This window comes from Anolis carolinensis, chromosome 3 (genome assembly GCF_035594765.1).
Source record: "Anolis carolinensis isolate JA03-04 chromosome 3, rAnoCar3.1.pri, whole genome shotgun sequence".
Classification (NCBI taxonomy): Eukaryota; Metazoa; Chordata; class Lepidosauria; order Squamata; family Dactyloidae; genus Anolis; species Anolis carolinensis.
The window spans coordinates 1,736,241-1,759,838 of NC_085843.1; the positions used below are offsets into that span (position 1 = coordinate 1,736,241).

The 23,598-nt window shown below is 45.9% G+C and overlaps 1 protein-coding gene across 1 annotated transcript; it reads right to left on the minus strand.

Moving 5' to 3' along the window:
- Positions 1-966: 966 nt before the first annotated feature.
- c3h11orf42 (chromosome 3 C11orf42 homolog) lies at positions 967-20,442 on the minus strand. Its single transcript, XM_062974359.1, has 4 exons — positions 20,127-20,442; positions 9,956-10,384; positions 7,392-7,734; positions 967-1,144 (listed from the first exon to the last, which is right to left on the minus strand). Exons 1-4 carry the CDS (start codon positions 20,199-20,201, stop codon positions 1,011-1,013), a joined length of 981 nt encoding a protein of 326 aa, XP_062830429.1. The 5' UTR covers positions 20,202-20,442; the 3' UTR covers positions 967-1,010.
- Between the last annotated feature and the right edge of the window lie 3,156 nt (positions 20,443-23,598).

Genomic DNA, 23,598 nt, shown 5'->3' on the forward strand with positions numbered 1-23,598 from the left:
TTATTATTATTATTATTATTATTATTATTGACACAACGACGTTGTATGACACAGCAAACAAGATAGACATGCTGGATTTCGTTTCACAAAACCACAAGTCGAACACTTCCCAAGTGTCTAGGACTGTGTGATGTATTTTCGGATGATGCGTGCAGATCCCAGTAAGGTGGCCTTATTATTATTATTATTATTATTATTATTATTATTATTATTATTATTGACACAACGACGTTGTATGACACAGCAAACAAGATAGACATGCTGGATTTCGTTTCACAAAACCACAAGTCGAACACTTCCCAAGTGTCTAGGACTGTTGTTATTATTATTATTATTATTATATTATGACACAGCAAACAAGATAGATATGCTGGATTTCGTTTCACAAAACCACAAGTCGAACACTTCCCAAGTGTCTAGGACGGTGTGATGTATTTTCGGATGATGCGTGCAGATCCCAGCAGGGTGGCCTTATTATTATTATTATTATTATTATTATTATTGACACAACGACGTTGTATGACACAGCAAACAAGATAGACATGCTGGATTTCGTTTCACAAAACCACAAGTCGAACACTTCCCAAGTGTCTAGGACTGTGTGATGTATTTTCGGATGATGCGTGCAGATCCCAGCAGGGTGGCCTTATTATTATTATTATTATTATTATTATTATTATTATTATTGACACAACGACGTTGTATGACACAGCAAACAAGATAGATATGCTGGATTTCGTTTCACAAAACCACAAGTCGAACACTTCCCAAGTGTCTAGGACTGTGTGATGTATTTTCGGATGATGTGCGCAGATCCCAGTAGGGTGGCCTTATTATTATTATTATTATTATTATTATTATTATTATTATTATTTTACATTTCCTACAATTTGGCAGGTGTTCCTCGTGCCCCCCGCCCCGTTGCCCCTTCCTCTGCCCTGCGTCCCAGCCTCACGGAGTATTGGCTTTGGGTGCAAACATCTTTATTGCCGTGATCGGGGTGTCTCAGTTCAGTCTTCGGGGTCGCTCTCTTCGCCCGCCGCGCTCTGCAGGAGGGGCAGCGACATGGAGAGTCTCTCGGGGTCCGACAGGCTGCCGGTGGTGGGGCCCAGCCGGGGCCGGGGCTGCCGGAAGGGCCACTTCCCTGCAAGGAGACAGGACACATTAGAATCACAGAATAGTAGAGTTGGAAGAGAGAGACCTCATGGGCCATCCAGTCCAGCCCCCCGCTAAGGAGCAGGAAAGGAAAGGGTCCAAAGAGCCCTAGACTTGGAAAAGAGATCCCAAAGGAAGAATTAAAATTAAAATATGGTAATCTAACTTGGCTCCAGTATTATCAATTAAAAGAAATGTGTTGTCGAAGGCTTTCATGGCCGGGATCACAGGGTTGTTGTATGTCTTTCGGGCTGTGTGGCCATGTTCCAGAAGCATTCTCTCCTGACGTTTTGCCCACATCTATGGCAGGCATCCTCACAACCTCTGAGGATGCCTGCCATAGATGTGGGCGAAACGTCAGGAGAGAATGCTTCTGGAACATGGCCACACAGCCCGAAAGACATACAACAACCCAATTAAAAGAAAGCTTCAATAAAGATAAGATTCAGGGATTCGAGGATAAGGTAACGCCATGGGATGTAATATTAGACAAGGGAAAGAGGAAAATGGCAAAAAAATATAAATTTCTATTGGAATGGAGTACTGAGAAGGAACAAATAAAAGAGTGCATGACAAATTGGGCAAGAGATCTAGGAAGAACTATACTATTAGAGGAATGGGAACTTTTATGGGGGGAAAAACTAAATTATACATATGCCTATGAATTGAAAGAAAATTGGTGGAAAATGTTCTATCGGTGGCACCTGACCCCAAAAAGGATATCAAAATTTACCAAAGGAAAGAAGATTAAATGCTGGAAATGTGGAAGAGGTGAAGGATCATCTCTACACATGTGGTGGTCTTGTGAGAAGGTAAAACCGTACTGGAGGGAAATCCACGATAAATGTCAAAAAGTCTTAAAGATAAAAATACCACTACTCCCAGAATTCTTTCTATTGGGCATGACGAATAACCAATGGGGAAAGAATGAAGACAAAATCTTTACACACTTAACAACAGCTGCCAGATTAGTTCTTGCAAGATGATGGAAACAGAAATTAATACCCAAAGTGGAAGAATGGATAAAAAGAATATGGGATAGAATGAATATGGACTACCTAACGTTCCTGCTATCAACAACACAAAATAAGCCAAAAAAAAAAGAATACATTGGACACCGGTAAAGGACTGGATGAAGAAAGAAAAAGTTAGAATATTGTTATAAAGGCCTTAATGCGAAGGAGAAGTGTCAACTGTCGACACAAAAAAATAAATAAAATGAATGATACCAACAACATAAATAATACAAATAGTTACGACTACTTTATAGAGAAGAATGGAAGTCAAGAATCGACAAGGACCCTGACCCCCCCCCCCCTTATTACCCCTTTCCCCCTCACTTTCTACCACCCCCCTCCCTACCCCCCATCCTTTCTCCCCCCCCCCATACTTTCCTAACCCACTAAAGTGGATTTTATTGTTATTTTCAAAATTTAATAAAAATTAAAAAAGAAAAGAAAGAAAAGAGACCCCAAAGGCTAAAGGTTTCCCCTGATGTTAAGTCCAGTCGTGACCGACTCTGGGGGTTGGTGCTCATCTCCATTTCTTTTCTTTTTTAAAATTTGTTTTTATTAATTTATCAATCCAATTGTACAAGCTCACATTTTCCTCATTCTACAATATCTCAAACACATCACGTTGCATACAATCCGACAACAACAACAACAACAACAACAAAAATCAAGAACATCCCCAAGCATATTTCCCATCAGTCTTTTTAACTTTTCCATTACAACTTCACTATACATCTCTCCACTACACACCCTTCATCTACCCATACATGTTTTATTTTCAATATTATTATTATTATTAATTTATAATTCAAAATGTATAAGTATACATTCTTTCCTCATTTTACAGTATCCCAGACATATCACATTGTATGCAATCCAACAATAAAGAAAAATCAGAATCAAAACATCTTTATGCATATTTCTTATCAGTTTTAGACTTTTCCATTACAACATTACTACATATCTCTCTACTACACCTTTTTATCATCTCCAGTTCTAAGCCGAAGAGCCGGCGTTGTCCATAGACTCCTCTGAGGTCATGTGGCCACTGGCATGACTGCATGGAGCGCCGTTACCTTCCCGCCAGAGCAGTACCTATTGATCTACTCACACTCTGGGGGTTGGTGCTCATCTCCATTTCTAAGCCAAAGAGCCGGCATTGTCCGTAGACACCTCCGAGGTCATGTGGCCACTGGCATGACTGCATGGAGCGCCGTTACCTTCCCGCCAGAGCAGTACCTATTGATCTACTCACACTCTGGGGGTTGGTGCTCATCTCCGTTTCTAAGCCGAAGAGCCGGCGTTGTCCGTAGACACCTCCGAGGTCATGTGGCCACTGGCATGACTGCATGGAGCGCCGTTACCTTCCCGCCAGAGCAGTACCTATTGATCTACTCACACTCTGGGGGTTGGTGCTCATCTCCGTTTCTAAGCCAAAGAGCCGGCGTTGTCCGTAGACACCTCCGAGGTCATGTGGCCACTGGCATGACTGCATGGAGCGCCGTTACCTTCCCGCCAGAGCAGTACCTATTGATCTACTCACACTCTGGGGGTTGGTGCTCATCTCCGTTTCTAAGCCAAAGAGCCGGCGTTGTCCGTAGACACCTCCGAGGTCATGTGGCCACTGGCATGACTGCAGGGAGCGCCGTTACCTTCCCACCGGAGTGGTATCTGTTGATCTACTCACATTGGCATGTTTTCAAACTGCTAGGTTGGCAGGAGCTGGGGCTAACAGCGGGCACTCACTCCGCTCCCGGGATTTGAACCTGGGACCATTCAGTCTGCAAGTTCAGCAGCTCAGCGCTTTAACACACTTCGCCACCGGGGCTCCCATCCTAATGTTTAGGTGAAATCATTTCTCCAAGTGAGACTGGATGGCCATCTGTCAGGGGTGCTTTGATTGTGCTTTTCCTGCATGGCAGAACGAGTTTGGACTAGATGGCCCATGCAGTCTTTTCCAACTATTATTATTATTGTGTTGTCCAAGGCTTTCGAGGCCGGAATCACTGAATTGCTGTGAGTTTTCCGGGCTGCCTGGCCTTGTTCCAGAAGCATTCTCTCCTGACCTTTTGCCCACATCTATGGCAGGCATCCTCGGAGGTTGTGAAGTCCATTGGAAACGAGGCAAAGATATATTATTTGGGAGCCCAGAAATGCTGGACCACTCTGGCACCCACCATGTCGGACTACATGGAGAAGCCGCTGAGGCAGCCAGGCTTTGAAGCTGCAAGGCCATTCAGTGCTCTTCAAGCTGGCCAGTGGCAACATTCTCCCTTGCCTCCAACAGACGAGAATTCATTCACCTATGACTTTCCATAGATAGATATACCCCACTTGCATAGTTTTCCAACAGACCTCACAACCTCTGAGGATGCCTGCCATAGATGTGGGCGAAACATCAGGAGAGAATGCTTCTGGAACATGGCCAGGCCACACAGCGATTCTGGCCATGAAAGCCTTTGACAACCGAATAGAGGGTGTTGGACTGTATGGCCCATGCAGGCTTTTCCAACTATATCATCATCAGCATCAGCATCAATATTATTGAGGCTGGATGGCCATCTGTCGGGGAAGCTTTGATTGTGCTTTTCTTGCATGGCAGAATAAAGCAGGTCGGACTGGATGGCCCATGCAGTCTCTTCCAACTATATTATTATTATTCCCATCATTATTATTATTGTCATCGTCATCATCGTTATTAATATTATTGAGACTGGATGGCCATCTGTCAGGGATGCTTTGATGGTGCTTTTCCCTGCATGACGGAATAAAGAAGGCTGGACTTGATGGACCATGCAGTCTCTTCCAACTATCATATTATTATTATCATCATCATCATCATCATCATCATCATCATCATCATCATCATCATCATCATCAATATTATTGAGACTGGATGACCATCTGTCGGGGAAGCTTTGATTGTGCTTTTCTTGCATGGCAGAATAAAGCAGGTTGGACTGGATGGCCCATGAAGTCTCTTCCAACTTATTATCATCATCATCATCATCATCATCATCATCATCATCATCATCAATATTATTGAGACTGGATGACCATCTGTCGGGGAAGCTTTGATTGTGCTTTTCTTGCATGGCAGAATAAAGCAGGTTGGACTGGATGGCCCATGAAGTCTCTTTCAACTTATTATTATTACTATTATCATCATCATTAATATTATTGAGACTGGATGGCCATCTGTCGGGGATGCTTTGATTGTGCTTTTCTTGCATGGCAGAATAAAGCAGGTTGGACTGGATGGCCCATGCAGTCTCTTTCAACTTATTATTATTACTATTATCATCATCATTAATATTATTGAGACTGGATGGCCATCTGTCGGGGAAGCTTTGATTGTGCTTTCCCCGCATGGCAGAATAAAGCAGGTTGGACTGGATGGCCCATGAAGTCTCTTCCAACTTATTATTATTATCATCATCATCATCATCATCATCATCATCATCATCATCATCATCATCAATATTATTGAGACTGGATGACCATCTGTCGGGGAAGCTTTGATTGTGCTTTTCTTGCATGGCAGAATAAAGCAGGTTGGACTGGATGGCCCATGCAGTCTCTTCCAACTATATTATTATTATCATCATCATCATCATCATCATCATCATCATCATCATCATCATCATCATCATCATCATCATCAATATTATTGAGACTGGATGACCATCTGTCGGGGAAGCTTTGATTGTGCTTTTCTTGCATGGCAGAATAAAGCAGGTTGGACTGGATGGCCCATGAAGTCTCTTCCAACTTATTATTATTGTTATCATCATCATCATCATCATCATCATCATCATCATCATCATCATCATCATCATCATTAATATTATTGAGACTGGATGGCCATCTGTCAGGGAAGCTTTGATTGTGCTTTTCTTGCATGGCAGAATAAAGCAGGTTGGACTGGATGGCCCATGAAGTCTCTTCCAACTTATTATTATTATCATCATCATCATCATCATCATCATCATCATCAATATTATTGAGACTGGATGACCATCTGTCGGGGAAGCTTTGATTGTGCTTTTCTTGCATGGCAGAATAAAGCAGGTTGGACTGGATGGCCCATGAAGTCTCTTCCAACTTATTATTATTGTTATCATCATCATCATCATCATCAATATTATTGAGACTGGATGGCCATCTGTCGGGGAAGCTTTGATTGTGCTTTTCTTGCATGGCAGAATAAAGCAGGTTGGACTGGATGGCCCATGAAGTCTCTTCCAACTTATTATTATTGTTATCATCATCATCATCATCATCATTAATATTATTGAGGCTGGATGGCCATCTGTCGGGGAAGCTTTGATTGTGCTTTTCTTGCATGGCAGAATAAAGCAGGTTGGACTGGATGGCCCATGAAGTCTCTTCCAACTTATTATTATTATCATCATCATCATCATCATCATCATCATCATCATCATCATCATCATCATCATCAATATTATTGAGACTGGATGACCATCTGTCGGGGAAGCTTTGATTGTGCTTTTCTTGCATGGCAGAATAAAGCAGGTTGGACTGGATGGCCCATGAAGTCTCTTCCAACTTATTATCATCATCATCATCATCATCATCATCATCATCATCAATATTATTGAGACTGGATGGCCATCTGTCGGGGATGCTTTGATTGTGCTTTTCTTGCATGGCAGAATAAAGCAGGTTGGACTGGATGGCCCATGAAGTCTCTTCCAACTTATTATTATTGTTATCATCATCATCATCATCATCATTAATATTATTGAGGCTGGATGGCCATCTGTCGGGGAAGCTTTGATTGTGCTTTTCTTGCATGGCAGAATAAAGCAGGTTGGACTGGATGGCCCATGAAGTCTCTTCCAACTTATTATTATTGTTATCATCATCATCATCATCATCATCAATATTATTGAGACTGGATGGCCATCTGTCGGGGAAGCTTTGATTGTGCTTTTCTTGCATGGCAGAATAAAGCAGGTTGGACTGGATGGCCCATGCAGTCTCTTTCAACTTATTATTATTACTATTATCATCATCATTAATATTATTGAGACTGGATGGCCATCTGTCGGGGATGCTTTGATTGTGTCATGAAGTCTTTTCCAACGAGGATTCTATGACTCCAGGCCATCTCAGGGGCTGGACCGGATGCCCTTGAGAGGGCCCATGACCCCCGACCCCTCCCCACTCGCACCCACAGAGCCTTCTTCGGGGCCTCACCGGTCAGGGGCCGCAGGGGCCTCTGCAGGGACCTCCACCGCTTGTGTCCGGCGGCCACGGCCTTCTCCTTGACCAGCGGTCCCTCCACGCCAGGGGCCGGGGCCTTGGGGTCGGCGGCGGGGTCGGCGTTGAGGGCCTTGGGGGTCTCCAGGACGGCGGTGTGGAGCCAGGCGGCCCGGGCGGGCAGGACGTGCCCCACGGGCTTCTGTGGGCCCAGCAGCCCCTTGGGGCCCAGGGCGAACTTGAGGCAGGAGAAGGCCACGGGGAGCGGGCGCTCGAGCAGGAAGGCGCGGTGGGTCTGGCCCTGGGTGACCGACAGGCAGAGGCGGCCGCAGTAGAAGACCTGCCGGGAAGAAGGAGGACACGCAGAGATGGGACTGGACTGAACCCTGTGGTCGCATCGTCATGGTGTCATGATCTCCAATCTTTGACATCTCCGGTCTGCTGACAAAGGACAGATGCCAGCCATAAACGGGCCAGCCATAACACCTCAATTACCCTCTGGTATGCGAGAGCCCCTATATAAATGGGCCAAAGACAAGGTTCTGGTATTCTGTACAATAAAACCTGTTGGAATCTACCAACGTGTGTCTTGGTGCTTTTTCTGGTGAAGGACTGACCCACAGCACAACTGGGAGAAGAGAACCTGACAATTTGTACAGAATACCAGAACCTTCTCTTTGGCCCATTTATATAGGGGCTTTCGCATACCAGAGGGTAATTGAGGTTTTATGGCTGGCCCGTTTTATGGCTGGCATCTGTTCTTTGTCAGCCAACAGGAGATGTCAAAGATTGGAGATCATGACACATGGGCGCAATAGGAATCAGAACGTGGAAGGACATATATTCATTGCATAGTTACTCTATTCTATCCCATCACCAGAGAGGAAGGGGCTTCAGGGACCTCAGCCCTAGAGGGTGGAGTCTTTGGTCTGCAAGGAACCTGGCCGAGATGGAGGCCTAAAGCCAAAGGGACCTCTAAAGGCCATCTAGTCCAGCCCCCCAAGAAGCCCAACCTCATATCTTCATCACCTTAGAGTTGGAGGCTCCAGCCCTGAAGAGAATGTGGCTGGGATGGAGGCCTAGGGCCACAGGGACCTCTAAAGGCCATCTAGTCCAGCCCCCCAAGAAGCCCAACCTCATAACTCCATCACCTGAGAGTTGGGGGCTCCAGCCCTTGGTGAATCTGGCTGGAATGGTGGTCTAGGACCACAGGGACCTCTAAAGGCCAGCTAGTCCAGCTTCCAAACCAGCCCAACCTCGTAAATCCATCACCTGAGAGTTGGGGGCTTCAGGGACCTCAGCCCTAGGGGGCAGAGTCATTGGTCTGAATGAAAGGAACTTGGCCGGGATGGAGGTCTAGAGGCCAGAAGGATGTCTAAAGGCTATCTAGTCCAGCCCCCAAACCAGCCCGACCTCATAACTCCATCATCTGAGAGTTGGGGGCTTCAGAGATCTCAGCTCTTGGGGAAATCTCTCTGGGATGGAGGTCAAGAGCTGGGAGGGACCTCTAAAGGCCATCTAGTCCAGCTCCCAAAGCAGCCCAACCTTACAACTCTATGACCTAAGTATTGGGAACTTCAGCCTTGGGGGGAACCTGACTGAGATGGTGGCCTGAAGCTGGGAGGGACCTCTAAAGGCCATCTAGTTGATGGTATAGGTCAGGATGATAACAACAAGGTCAAACAGGCTGAGAGAGAGCTTTCCTCCTAGTGTTATGGTAGGTTCTTAGAAAACACGCCAAGCCTTACTTGTGATGAAGGTGTATTGGGAAAATATAATACTTGTATTGGAAACTATATATTGAATGTAATCATATTAGAAATAGGAATAGGAAAAATGTAATCACAAGCAGATTGTGTGCATATAGCCCCAAAATACACTCTGCTTAGCAAATAACCATCTCCTCATAAGCAGAGACCAAAGTTCACCCTAAGTGCCAGAGACATATGTCAAGTGTCAACAAGAATAGATAAGCTAATGGACAAAAGACAAATTAAGGCTTTTGGGATGTCAAGACCTGGCGCCATGTAGGAGTGCTAATGACTCTCTGACAAGCTAAGATAGGGGGGAATTCCTTAATTAATGGATCCCTGAGAGCCTAGATAGGAATTCCTTAGATAAGGCCAAATGGAGGGTCAGAGGTCTTGAAAGTAGATTATATTTTAGGAAAATGCAAAAGTAGCTTTTAGTAAAGTGCAAATAAGACTTTTTTTTGACACTAATTGGTGATGGATAATGCCTAGATGACGTAGGTAGATGGAGGAAAAAAGGGTGTATAAGAACCTGTGTTTCTTTGTTCCGCACCTTCGCTTTCCTGATTACAGGAGAAGGTCCTTCCTATTGCTTATTCTCTCTGGCCACTGAGAATAAACGTCTTTTTCTACAGCAACCGGAACTCTCTTTGTCTCATTACCTTAAACCTTTGTCTGCCATTTCACTTGAAGTGGGAAAGGATGTGGAAGGTTTTGTTTTTAGTTGCATATATGTATAATGTGCATTGGACATGGCATTTCGTTTTGTCGTACGACGTACAATGGCAATAATAGGGTTACTCTGCCTACCTCATAGATGACGAAGAGGCTCCTCTGTGTGCGCAGCCAGGGCAGCTCCGTCCGCAGGGCCACGGTCCCCGGGCGCAGGGCCAGGAAGGCCACTTTCTTGTGGACCCCGGACATGGTCAGGCGGATGTGCCGCAGGACCCCGGCCACCAGGCGCGTCTCCTCGTAGCGGGACTCCCCCCGCACGCGGGCGCTGTACTCGCGGGTGCCGTGGCACAGGGCCGGGGCCGGGCCCCCCCGCAGCAAACCCTCCAGGGGCCCCACCGGCACCAGGCAGCGTGGGCGGCGGTGGCGCAGCAGCAGCGGCAGCGGGAGGGCGGCTGGGCCCCGAGGGGGGGGCCTCTTGACCAGCACCGTCAGCAGGTCGTAGCAGGAGGCCTCCGCCAGGAAGGGCACCGGGATGACCGTGGGGCCAAAGCGCTCCTCAATCACCTGCACAGAGGGAGACACAAAGAGTAGGGGGGCTTTGCAGGGTGGTGTGCAGGCACTTCCAACCCCGGACCCTTCCCCAATATCCCAACATTTCTATCACTGGTGAGTTAGGTTGTTTCCAAGCTGTATGGCCTTGTTCCAGTAGCATTCCTGTCGATTTTATAGTCATAGGATTGCATAAGTTAAGTTAAAAACCCATGCTGCCAGCAACGAAAGAGTTGAATGTCGCACCCTGTGATGTCTCAGGGACCTTTGACCCATGACCCCGCAGCCATCATAGATCAAACTGAAGAGGATATGGGTTTTTTCCCATCTCAGCAAGATTCTGTTCCATTCCAGATGTCCCCTGTTGACATTTTCGTGCCAAAGCCAATTACGAACGCCCTTGAAACAGAGCCTGGTTCCCCGGAAAGTGTTGTGTTTGATAGGAAGTCCTTTCTCAAAACACATCGCTCCCATAAGGAGTTTCTGAGACGAAGCGCGAGATTAGTGGAGAGAGACGATTGTAATTAAACCGTTTCCCTTGCGAAGTTTTGGGGAGGCAGGCATGTTGAAACAGCTACTTTCTCTGGGAACAATTGCGGAGTTAAACACCTGTTGGGGGGAAGCTCTTGAACTTCGATAAAAGTTCTGCACTGAGCTCTCCCTATCGCGGTGTCAACATGACTAATCAAAGAAGAACATCGTCCCTTGTTTCCGAGCTTCTAAGCGGCCTTTTGGTGCGCTTACTCACGAGTAGACCGGGAGTTGCATTTTCACTCCTGTTCAAGTTTGGACTGTGTTTCAGATCCACCACGAATTACCTTGCCTAGCCTCGAATCCTTGTCTGGACTTTACTTCAAGAATCTCCCTGTGAATCCTTGCTCTTTCCCCACTCAAACTTCCAAAGTGTTTGAGTGTGTTTCGGTTATTGGATTATAGACTTTGGACTCTAATACTGGACATATAACTTCATTTATTTGGACTATTTTTGATCTTTCCTATAAGAACAGTTGCTTGACTAAATACTCTGCATACTTTTGTTTTATTCTTTTATTGCATTAATAAAGATATTAGATTGTTTATTGGCCTCCGTGTTGGTTTCCAGTGCTCACACAGTCTAGGGATGTTACACACCCCTAGGCTGCATAGACACCTCAAAAACCACACTGGAGCCCAGAATATAAGCAGTCAAGCTGTTTGTTGGAGAATATAAGTAAGCACAAGGAAATAAAGTTCAGTCAAGAGAGTGGATAAACCACAAAGCAATATACTTATCCGTCCTCAAGCAGAAGTTCAAGAAAGTCACTCAAGGTTATAAACTGGAACTGTACTTAGTCCCACAAGAAGTATCAGGAGTAGTCCACACAGAGTTCACTTCCCAAGTAGGAAACAACAGGAAGCCACAAGAAGCAAGAACCAAACTCAAAGTAATCCAATATAATTGTAATCCACACAGCAAGGAAATAGGAAGGCTCAACTGGAATCAAGGTACAGCAAGGCAGAATCTTGGCTTGAAAGTCACGGATGCAAGAACATGGAGGAAAAGATCTTTTTCACTTGAATGGCAACGTTGACACCTCTGCGGTGCAGAGAAAGCAAGATGTATGTAAGGAAATTTCAAGGCTATTGTTCCAAGGGAGAACTATCCTTCTTATGGGAAAGCTATTCATTAGCTTGTCTCTGAACCAGGCATTGACTCCTTCGTAAACATTCCCTCTGGCTCCGTCCCTGGGTAAACATCTCCCTTCTGTCAAATCCATCCTCCTCCTCCGGACTAGCATGCCCATCTGGCCTTTGCTGAACTGACCTTGACTGGGAACAGGAATGTGGCTCAGAGTGCCTGCTTGCAACCTCATCTCTGGTTCCAGAATCCTCTGCTGGAACCAATTCAGGTAAAGGTAGCTGAATTTCAGGCCTAAAATCAAAGTCTTGAATGGGGCCAAAGTCTGGCTCCAGCTCAGGCTGAGCTACAACATTAAACAACTAGAATGTGACGAGCATGCGCAGTTCATATCAGTTGGTTGATTGAGATGAATCAATTCCTTCTCCGACGTTCTGGCTGGCAGCCCAGAACACACGGAATAAAATATGCACCACAACTCCTTAGTTTAGCTTATTTAAGTGGCTCAAACTTTATTGATTATTTACTATATACAAGACAGATGGGACAATAACCAGACTCTGTCCGACTACATCGGAGCACGCTGCAGGAGTGAACATTCCATTCTTATCTCTAAATATACGTCCGGCTAGCAAGCGGAAACTTCTCAAAGTTACGCTCTAGCAATACATTCCCACTCTATGCATTTAACCTCTTTACTTCTAAATCTAACACACAGCTTTAAACTCTAAGCACAATTTCATACTATAATAATCAATTTTACCGACAGTTCAAAGAGGAAGCCAGACTTTATGTCACTACCACTCTCACTATCACAAGCATAGGTTGTTCTCACAACAAAGCCAGTAAAACGTGGGCTTCACAAGGCTCCTGGGAGCTGGACCACAAGCTGAGCAGGCGCCAAGAGCATGATGCGGCAGCTAACGAAACCAATGCAATTCTCAGCTGCATCCATAGGAGCCTTGTGTCTAGATCATAGACTCTACAGTTAGGGAGGCCTCAAGGGCCAACCTGTCAAACCTCTTCCTGACATACAGGAAGTCACCATCCAAGCCCTCCTAACAGATGGCCATCCAGTCTCTGTTTAAAAACCTCCACCACAAACCAAGTCACAAGGATGTGATGATCCCACTCGTACCTTGACGTTTTAGGCGACTTCACCCCCAGGGTCCCTTAAGGCGTTCTGACCCTCTGTACAATTACAGAGGTTGCATGGCCATCTGCCAGGAGGGCTTGGGTTGTGCCTTTCCTGCCTGGCAGAAGAGGGAAGTTGCTCCTTTCAAGCCTGGAAATGGAACTCAGAGCATGTCATGATGTTCCCTGCCCGGTGGAAATGGAGGCCCAGAGGCCACACATTCCAAATGGTGGTCAGTGGCCGGACACCAGGGTCAGAAAGGGGAGTCCCCAGCTTCTCCCCATATGCGGTATGCAAAGGGAGTCGGATGAGTGGGCACCAGTTCCATGGCATTTGGAGTCACACATCCAATAATAATCCAATGCGCTTTTCATCTGCTGGTTGCTTTAATTGGCTTTCAACCGGTTCTGCTGGAGGGCGGCCCTGGGGTCCTTGGAGGCGAGGGAGGCGGTGGATCAATATTTTAATGCGTAATGAGCCAATGAATAATGATCAGTGCCCTGCAGGAGGCCCAGGACCGCTGGCAAGAGAGATGAAAGGAAGCGCCAACAGAAAAGCCTCAACACAACGTTGTAAGCGAATGAAAAATGCATTACTTCAGCAAAACATAGAACAGCATATGTAGTTGTATAATGCAAAAGAAAGCAAAAAAAGTCTTACTGCAGACACAGTAAATAAAGCAGCAGTCTCACTTCAGACAAAGAAACAACGTGCATTGATCAATAAATCCTTGGAGCAGTTTCCCAAACACAGACTCGAAGCAGGCACAAATGGGAGCGAAAACTTAAGCATCAGAGTCGTTTGTTAACAGCAAAAGTTGACTAGTCCTGCTCCTGATTTTACCCATGCTGCAGATGCTAGGGCGATTCCCAATTACTTCAGCGTTTCTGGCTGCTATTCTAGCTGAACAGCGTCTCTGCTCTGTTTCCTTTCGCCTTTCCTGAAATGTGGGCACTTGCAAAAACTCCTCCTCTGATTCCAACTCTCTAATTCCTGAACACATTCCTGCTCCCCTTCCTCTTCTGAAGATGAGGAATCCCTAACAGGGGCTCTTCATTTCAGATTGTTCAACCCGATGATGTCGAGGGGACCCTTGGAGTTGTTGAGGGTGACTACGTGCACTCTGGATCCTTGCCCTTCTTGGCTAATAAAACTTGCCAATTGAGAATTGGCTTGTGAAGACTGTGAATGCCTCAGTGGTTCAGGGACACTTTCTATCTAACCTTAAACAGGGAATAGTAAGACCTGCCCTAAAAAAGGCATCCCTGGATCCAATGGTATTCAACAACTATCGGCCAACCTCCAACCTCCCTTTTCTGGGCAAGGTTCTAGAGCGGGTGGTTGCCTCTCATCTCCAGGGGTTCCTGATGGGGACTGATTATCTGGATCCAGCGCAGTCTGGTTTCAGTCCTGGTCATGGCACGGAGACGGCTTTGGGCACCTTGGTGGATGACCTCCACAGAGAACTAGACAGGGGAGAGTGTCCTTGTTGGTTCTTCTGGACATCTCAGCAGCTTTCGATACCATTGGCCATGGTGTCCTTCTGGGGTGGTTCTTTGGAATGGGTATTAGGGGTGCTGCTTTGCAGAGGCTCCGCTCCTTCTTGGAGGGCCGCACTCAGATGGTGAAGCCTGGAGACACCTGCTCGGACCCCTGGCTTTTGACCTGTGGGGTCCCGCAAGGTTCCACGCTATCTTCCATGCTTTTTAACATCGACATGAAACCGCTGGGTGAGGTCATCCAGAGTTTGTTAATGTGGGATTTGTGTATTGATAGTGTTTAAATGCAATTTGTGCCATTCTTGTATTACAACTGATTGCATCATCCAGAATGTACCATAGTGTGGAAAGAGTTAATTGCCAAGAAGCTATGATGACCTTGATGTGTGGCTGGAACTAGGGAGTATCCAGACACAAGTGTTTGTGCATAACGATTGCATCAGTTCAGTTGAGTTCTGTCTGCCTAAGTTCGAGTCAAGTTCTGTTGGAGAACAGAGCAGTCCTGTGTTTGTCTGTCGTCTGCAAGTCTGTTTGTGTTGATTATTGCTGCATAGAGTAAAACTTTGTCAATAGTTTTACCAACGTCTCTGAGTGTCTCTTCGTTCTGCGTTCCACTGCTTCCATCCAACTACTGCTGCGCTGCAAATACTCTGACAGAGTTTTGGAGTTGGGTGCCACCTCTACGCAGATGACACTCAACTCTACTACTCCTTTCCACCTAACTCAAGGAAACCCCCCATGTTCTGGACCAGTCCCTGCCACTGTGATGGACTGGATGTGGGCCAACAAGCTGAAACTTAATCCAGACAAGACAGAGGTCCTCCTGGTCAGTTGTGCGGCCAATCGGGGTCTAGGGTGACAACCTGTGCTTGATGGGGTCGCAATCCCCCTGAAGTCAAAGGTCCGCCAGGTCCTCCTGGATTCAGCACAGACACTTGATTTATTTATTTATTTTATTTATTACAACATTTATATCCCGCCCTTCTCACCCAACAGGGGACTCAGGGCGGCTTACAATAAAATACTCATATATAAAAATATAAAATAGAGTGCAAATCAATTAAAATTAGTTTTATATACAGGGTGTGTTGTAGTTGAGTCAGTAGGTAATGTTGCAAGCAGTAGTAGCAGTATCAGTAGGAGACAAAGAGGTAATCGTGGGGAGGTGTCAGTTGAGGAACAGCAAAGGGAACAGATCCGGGATATACTTATGGCGCCTACTGATGAAGACACCTTCGAAGGATTTTCAAGTGGCGGGGAATCAATGATTGAGGAAGGAAATGTGATGGATGGGAACAGAGGCAGCAGGAATCGGATGAAGAACGGGAGAGGAAGAAGCTCCGGGATATATTTACTGCTCCCACAAATGATGAATCGTTTATGGGTTTCTCTGGGAGTGATGGGTCTGGGAGTGATGAGGATGGGGAGAACACAATGGATGGGACTAGGGTACAAGAGATTGGAAACTTATGTGCAGAACCAGCTTCTAGCAACACGCTGGTCGGACGGGAGGATTGACAAACGGGAGGTACATCCGAATCATGGGGAAACCTAAGTGTTGACAGGAGATGGAGGAACTGGAGAGATGGAAACAGGGGTTCCAGTGTGGAGACAAGGACAGCTGCTAGAGATGATGATGGGGTGGAGGCCAGCTCATCATCGGATAATGATGTGTAAGTTAAAAGTAGGCTCTGAAATGAGGAATCTTTGCAGAAGGCAGTGTCGGTTTTGGATCATGTGGATTTTGTCGCTGCCTGTTCTCGTGTTGGGTTTTGGGTTTGGGTTCTGCAGCTTAGAGTTCTGTTTCCTGAGAATCCTCGACGTTTGGATTGGCTTATCGTGAGTGTGGCTTTCTCCCTTCCTGGACTCTTGGACTGATTTGACAACGGCTCTGTTTGACCACCTTGGTGACGACGTTTGGACTGGCTTATCGTGAGTGTGGCTCTCTCCCTTCCTGGACTCTTGGATTGATTTGACAACGGCTCTGTTTGACCACCTTGGTGACGACGTTTGGATTGGCTTATCGTGAGTGTGGCTTTCTCCCTTCCTGGACTCTTCGATTGATTTGACAACGGCTCTGTTTGACCACCTTGGTGACGACGTTTGGATTGGCTTATCGTGAGTGTGGCTTTCTCCCTTCCTGGACTCTTGGATTGATTTGACAACGGCTCTATTTGACCACCTTGGTGACGACGTTTGGACTGGCTTATCGTGAGTGTGGCTTTCTCCCTTCCTGGACTCTTGGACTGATTTGACAACGGTTCTGTTTGACCACCTTGGTGACGACGTTTGGACTGGCTTATCGTGAGTGTGGCTTTCTCCCTTCCTGGACTCTTGGACTGATTTGACAACGGCTCTGTTTGACCACCTTGGTGACGACGTTTGGACTGGCTTATCGTGAGTGTGGCTTTCTCCCTTCCTGGACTCTTGGACTGATTTGACAACGGCTCTGTTTGACCACCTTGGTGACGACGTTTGGACTGGCTTATCGTGAGTGTGGCTTTCTCCCTTCCTGGACTCTTGGACTGATTTGACAACGGCTCTGTTTGACCACCTTGGTGACGACGTTTGGACTGGCTTATCGTGAGTGTGGCTTTCTCCCTTCCTGGACTCTTGGACTGATTTGACAACGGCTCTGTTTGACCACCTTGGTGACGACGTTTGGACTGGCTTATCGTGAGTGTGGCTTTCTCCCTTCCTGGACTCTTGGATTGATTTGACAACGGCTCTGTTTGACCACCTTGGTGACGACGTTTGGACTGGCTTATCGTGAGTGTGGCTTTCTCCCTTCCTGGACTCTTGGACTGATTTGACAACGGCTCTGTTTGACCACCTTGGTGACGACGTTTGGACTGGCTTATCGTGAGTGTGGCTCTCTCCCTTCCTGGACCCTCAGGTGTCAGTGGTGGCCAGGAGGGCCTTTGCACAGTTGAAGCTTGTGCGTCAACTGTGACCATACCTCGAGAAGCCTGACTTGGCCACGGTAGTCCACTCCTTACTTACGTCCAGATTAGATTACTGCAACACACTCTACATGGGGCTGCCCTTGAAGACAGCTCAGAAACTTAAGGAAGTTATTATAGAGATGAAGAATCTTCCAGAGCCATCCAGCCCAACCCCACGAATCAAAGTCAGACATGCCTCTTGTGTCTACTTCTCATAACCTTCTTTTCTCCAGTCTAAGTACCTTCAGTCTCCTAATTGAGACTCATAGTTTCCAGACCTTGACCCTTCCATCCTGTCCATCTCCCTCTTGGATCATTCTAGGTGAGGAGGTCTGGCCAAAGCAGAAGAAGAGAGTGGGGACTAGGACTTCCATCCATCTGGACAACTATACTTCTACAGGTGCAGCCTAGAACGACACTGAGGTTTCCACTGATCTTTTGTATATGGACGACTGCTGTTCTATAGCTCCTTCTCTACTGCTTTTTGGGAAATGCCCTCTTTATTTACTTACTGTATTTATATACCCCCTTTTCTCACCCCAAAGCAGTTTACAACAACATAATAATGGCAAAATTCAATGCCAAACATACATGCAAAAACCAAATCATATATCTAAACACTAAACACTTAATGAGTTAAAATCATTAAGATCATGGAAACATAAGATATAAGCAACACAGAGAGAATTAAAGCAACTAAATAAACATTAAAATTACATGATCCAAAATCGTAAGCCAATTTTTTCCCCTTTTGTACATTATTTTCGTAATAAACTATTGCAGTTACAATACTGGGCTCTGGTGTGGTGCTGGGTAAAAAAGTCTCCCGGCTGGAGTGCATCAATATCTGAATTAGATGTATTGTCTATCTCAGGGGTCCCCAAACTTTTTAAGCAGAGGGCCGGTCCACAATCCTTCACACTGTTGAGGGGCCAAATTATCATTTGAAAAAAAATACAAACAAATTCCTATGCATACTGCACATGTCTTATTTGTAGTGCAACAACAACAACAACAAAAGAACAATACAAATACAATATTTAAAAATGAAAACAATTTTAACCAACATAAACCTATTAGGATTTCAATGGAAAGTGTGGGCCTGCTACTAGCCAATGAGATAGTCAATTAGGATTGTTGTTGTTGTTGTGTGCCTTCAAGTCATGTCAGACTTTGGCCGAGCCTAAGTCTAAAATTAATTATTTATTTACTGCATTTATTTACTACATTTATATCCCACCCTTCTCACCTCGAAGGGGACTCAGAGCAGCTGTATGTACATACAATATATTATACTATTAGCGTAACACAATATTAGCATTATATATTACTATACTGAACTATACCACTATACTATTATATAATATCTAATATATAACATATAATTAATATTATTATATGGTATTACTATTAGTATTATATTGTATAACATATTATTATCAATATTGTATGTATATACAATATATTATATTATTAAAACTGATATAAAAATATTATATTATAAAACTGAGGGCGGAGGCCAGGTAAATGACCTTGGAGGGCCGCATCCGGCCCCCGGGCCTTAGTTTGGGGACCCTTGGTCTATCTATAGGTGTTTCTCCTTTTTATATTTTGTGTTCTGGTACGGCTGTGCCAGAAGCTCCGACTTTATTTTCTTGTTGCTAATGTTTGCAATCATAGGACAGGCCACCTGTCAATCATCAAGTTTGGTTCCGCCCCTTGTTCAGGGCTCTGGGAGGGAAGGAGCCATTTTTAAGTCAGTCTCACTAAGGAAGCTAAGCTATAGGACATAGACCAGCTCGTCCCGTAGAAAAGCTTCACATCTCAAGAACATCCGGGGATATAGAACATCCAAGAAAACAGAAACGGAAATTCCAGGGGAAAGGTCCCAAAGATTCTGGCTAAGAGCTCACAGCCTCTCAGCCTCACAGCTCATGAGGGAAACAGCCCTAAAGTTTCCAAAGAAACCCCGGAGAGGGAACAGCACCACAGATCCACGGAACCCCAGCTGAAACATCTTCAAGCCTTGGTTGGTAGGTCCACTCGATACCCAGACGCACTTGGAATCGGTAGTGGGACCCACATCAGCTAAGCCCATATGATAGACAGCCTGGGAGAGGTTAGAAGGGGGTTTTCACAGTTATCCAAAGCCAATCGCCTGTCCCTTGGGGACAAGACTGAAAGGGCCAACAGTCTATTAAGGAAACCTTGAAGTGTCATTTGACTCCTTGAAGATTTGTTCTTTGTTCAACAATAAAGACTTTGTTATCTCATTAAAGACTCAAAGGACTATCCTTTTCAGGAAAATCCTCAAGAACTTCTCTTTGAGGCACCCTGGCTTCCTGCTGGGCATAAAGTATACATCCTATACAAAGACAATAGCTACAAGCCCAGCGCGTTACAGAACATTTTATATCCCATTAACTTCACCCAGTGACATTATTCTAAAAATTAAATTTTTTAAAAAGGGAAGAGCCTCCTCCCCCGCCTTGCCCGGACCACCCCTCTCCCCTGTTGGGGGCACCCGGACCCCCTTGGGCTCCCCGCTTTCCCCTCCAACCTTGTCCCGGATCAGCTCCCAGTTGGCGTCGGCCTCCCCAACGTCCAGGGCCTGGGTGCCGCTACTAGGGTCCATCTTGCTCCCGGTTGGACGGGGCCTCCGTGGGTCCAGGGGGGCGGCTGCAGGGGGCGGGCCTGGTCATGGGCGAGGGGCAGGTGGTAGCCAGGCAGGCAGCCGAGGGAGAGAGGGATGGAGGGAAGGAAGGAGAGAGGGAGGAAGAGGAGGAGGAGGTCCCTCAGCATGGGAGGCAGCAGCAGCACATGCAGTTGTCTCAATGAGTGGTGTGTATTGGTCACTGTGAGGTCACAAAGGGAGGGCAGTCTGCCTGCCCACAGGCCTCTCTCCGGCTGCCCCTTCCCCATTCCATCCGAGGAGGCAGTTCGTGGTCATCAGGAGAGAGGGGAGCATCCGCTGCTACTTTTAAACTTTATAATGAATGACTGAAACAAATTACAGAGCTGAATTGACAAAACTAACACAATGCATTTCAGCAAGGACAAATGTAAGATACGACACTTAGGCAGAAAAACAAACAAAATGCAAATATACAGGATGGGGGATGCCTGCCTTGACTACAGTCCACATGAAAAAGATCTTGGAGTCTTCGCAGAGAACAAGACGAACACGAGCCAAGTGTGTGGTGACAGAATATCTGGCGCTTTACAGTTCTACAACCATTCACATATACTCCAACATTCATTCATCATTCAATCATTCATTCTCCATGCACACAGATTCTCTCAGACCGTCAAATTAGTCTATTTTTCACTCCCTCTGTTCTCAGACCTAATCTGGCTTCTCGAGACAACTCCCCATTGGCCAAAGGCTGTTTCCCAAGAGAACTGGTTTCATTATCCCTGGTTGCATGGGAACGATAATAAGAATGCAAAATATCATCTTTCCTAGCAACAGAGCCGGCCCTAAGTAATTTTCAAGTGTAAGCAAGCAGTATTTTTGGCACCCCCCCCCCCCAAAACCAATCTCTTGCCACTTTTCTCCTCGTCGGGGCTTTGGCGAGGAGAGAAGCGCCGTTTCCCTCGCCAAAGCCCAGAGGGTTTTTAATAATCTATCCTGTATTTATTACAGTCTTACCATTTATGTGTTTTAAATGCAATTTTTTTATCTTGTATTGTTGCTTTAATGGATATATTGTATTACTGTTTTATCTTTTTTATATTGTGATTTGTATTATGTTGCTTATATTTTGTCCTTATGTTGTTTGGGCTGCTGCCCCATGTAAGCCGCCCTGAGTCCCCATGGGGAGATGGTGGCAGGGTACAAATAAAGTTTTATTATTATTATTATTATTATTATTATTATTATTATTATTATTAAAGCTCCCGCCCCCTTCTTGCAGCAATGGAGGGGGCGAGGGAAGGGACATTTCCCTCACAAGCCCCTGGGCTCTTCCATCGCCAAGCCCCTGCGCAGGCCCTGCTTGAAGCTCCGGGAAGCCCTGAAAGCGAGGCAATGAGAGGCGACCATGAGTTCAATGCCCGTCATCGCCCTTCCCTTCCTCCTCGTGGCAGAGATCCCTCTTCTGCTTCATCCCTGTTTTTTGCAGCTGGAGTCTGGGCGCCTGGGTGGGCCTCAACTGCACCCCCTATCTTGCCTACCGCTTGAGCCGCCCCTGTCTAGCAATGACAGACTCATCATTGGGAACACATTGAAACCCATCAGGTCCCTCGTCCTCTGAGATGTCAGAAGAGTCAGAGAAATCCTCAGACGCTTGCTGAGCTACAACACCCTTGTCAACAAACCCTTTCTCTTCCTGCCAGTGGAACCAATTCCTCTGCCCGCCCCAGCAAAGTAGGGCCCCTGAAGCAGAAGATGCCCCCTCATCCTCCAGTTCCCAGGGTGAAAATGCAAAAGGGAAATGGGAAATGACTAGGTCTTTCCATTGAGTCCCCAAAGCAGCCCCTCCCCTCCTTCCTTCCTTCCTTCCTTCCTTCCTTCCTTCCTTCCTTCCTTCCTTCCTTCCTCTGCCTTGGAGGGGTGCAGAGCTCCCCTGCCCCCCATTCTTCCAGGGGAGAAAGACCTTGTTCTGCATTAATTAATAATAATAATAATAATAATAAACTCCTCAAAGCACAGCAGACAAAAAACCAGTACAAGAAAACCGCACTACAAACTAGAGCTGACAGCTGGCACAACAAAACATTGACTGGAAAGTTCCTTGACAAAATTGAAGGAAAAGCTGATAAGGAGAAGACCTGGCTCTGGCTCATGAATGGGATCCTGAAGAAGGAGACAGAAGGCCTGATCCTTGCAGCCCAGGAGCAAGCCATCAGAACAAAGGCAATTCAGGCCAAGATCGAAAAATCAGCTGATTACCCAAAATGCAAACTGTGCAAGGAAGTGGACAAAACCATTGATCATGTGTAAGGAAACCGACAAAACCATGGATCATATCCTCAGCTGCTGTAAGAAAATCGCACAGACAGACTACAAACAGAGGCACAACTATGTGGCCCAAATGATCCATTGGAACTTATGCCTCAAGTACCACCTCCCAGCAGCAAAGAACTGGTGGGATCACAAACCTGCAAAAGTATTGGAAAATGAGCACGCAAAGATACTGTGGGACTTCCGAATCCAGACTGACAAAGTTCTGGAACACAACACACCAGACATCACAGTTGTGGAAAACAAAAAGGTTTGGATGATTGATGTCGCCATCCCAGGTGACAGTCGCATTGATGAAAAACAACAGGAAAAACCCAGCCGCTATCAGGACCTCAAGACTGAACTGCAAAGACTCTGGCAGAAACCAGTGCAGGTGGTCCCGGTGGTGATGGGCACACTGGGTGCCGTGCCAAAAGATCTCAGCTGGCATTTGGAAACAACAGACATTGACAAAATCACGATCTGCCAACTGCAAAAGGCCACCCTGCTGGGATCTGCACGCATCATCCGAAAATACATCACACAGTCCTAGACACTTGGGAAGTGTTCGACTTGTGATTTTGTGATACAAAATCCAGCATATCTATCTTGTTTGCTGTGACATACAATAATAATAATAATAATAATAATAATAATAATAATAATAATAATAATAATGTTATTTCTTACCTGCCTCTCCTTGTGTCTTGAGGCCGGTCATAGCACAGTCAAAACACACCAACGTTGCAATAATAAACACACATGTTGAAATGTAGTTCTCTAAAAGAAAGATATTAAAATATATTTTGATAAAATGCATATTAAATACACAGGACAGAGATTGAAACACAGGACCCGAGTTTACAATTCATGCTTAAAAATTCATTGCCATAGACCTGCCTGCAGCCCTGAAACTTGATCCTACCTGTTGCAATGTATCGGCTGCAAGGACCTGCCTGCACCTGGATTCCACCTGATCCGACACTGAGTCTCACCTTCCCTGCCAGACAGATAGGCCCACAGACATCCCAGCCATTGCATCCTCCTCCTCCTCCTCTTCTGCTCTCACCTGGACCTGGCTGGAGCC

What these genes read in the sequence shown, in the direction of transcription:
- c3h11orf42 (XM_062974359.1), bottom strand. Translation starts at nt 20,201, where the DNA reads ATGGACCCTAGTAGCGGCACCCAGGCCCTGGACGTTGGGGAGGCCGAC. An exon ending in GGGAGCTGATCCGGGACAAG is followed by an intron (nt 10,385 to 20,126) that starts GTTGGAGGGGAA and finishes CCCTCTGTGCAG; the next exon opens with GTGATTGAGGAGCGCTTTGG. An exon ending in GCCTCTTCGTCATCTATGAG is followed by an intron (nt 7,735 to 9,955) that starts GTAGGCAGAGTA and finishes TCTTCCCGGCAG; the next exon opens with GTCTTCTACTGCGGCCGCCT.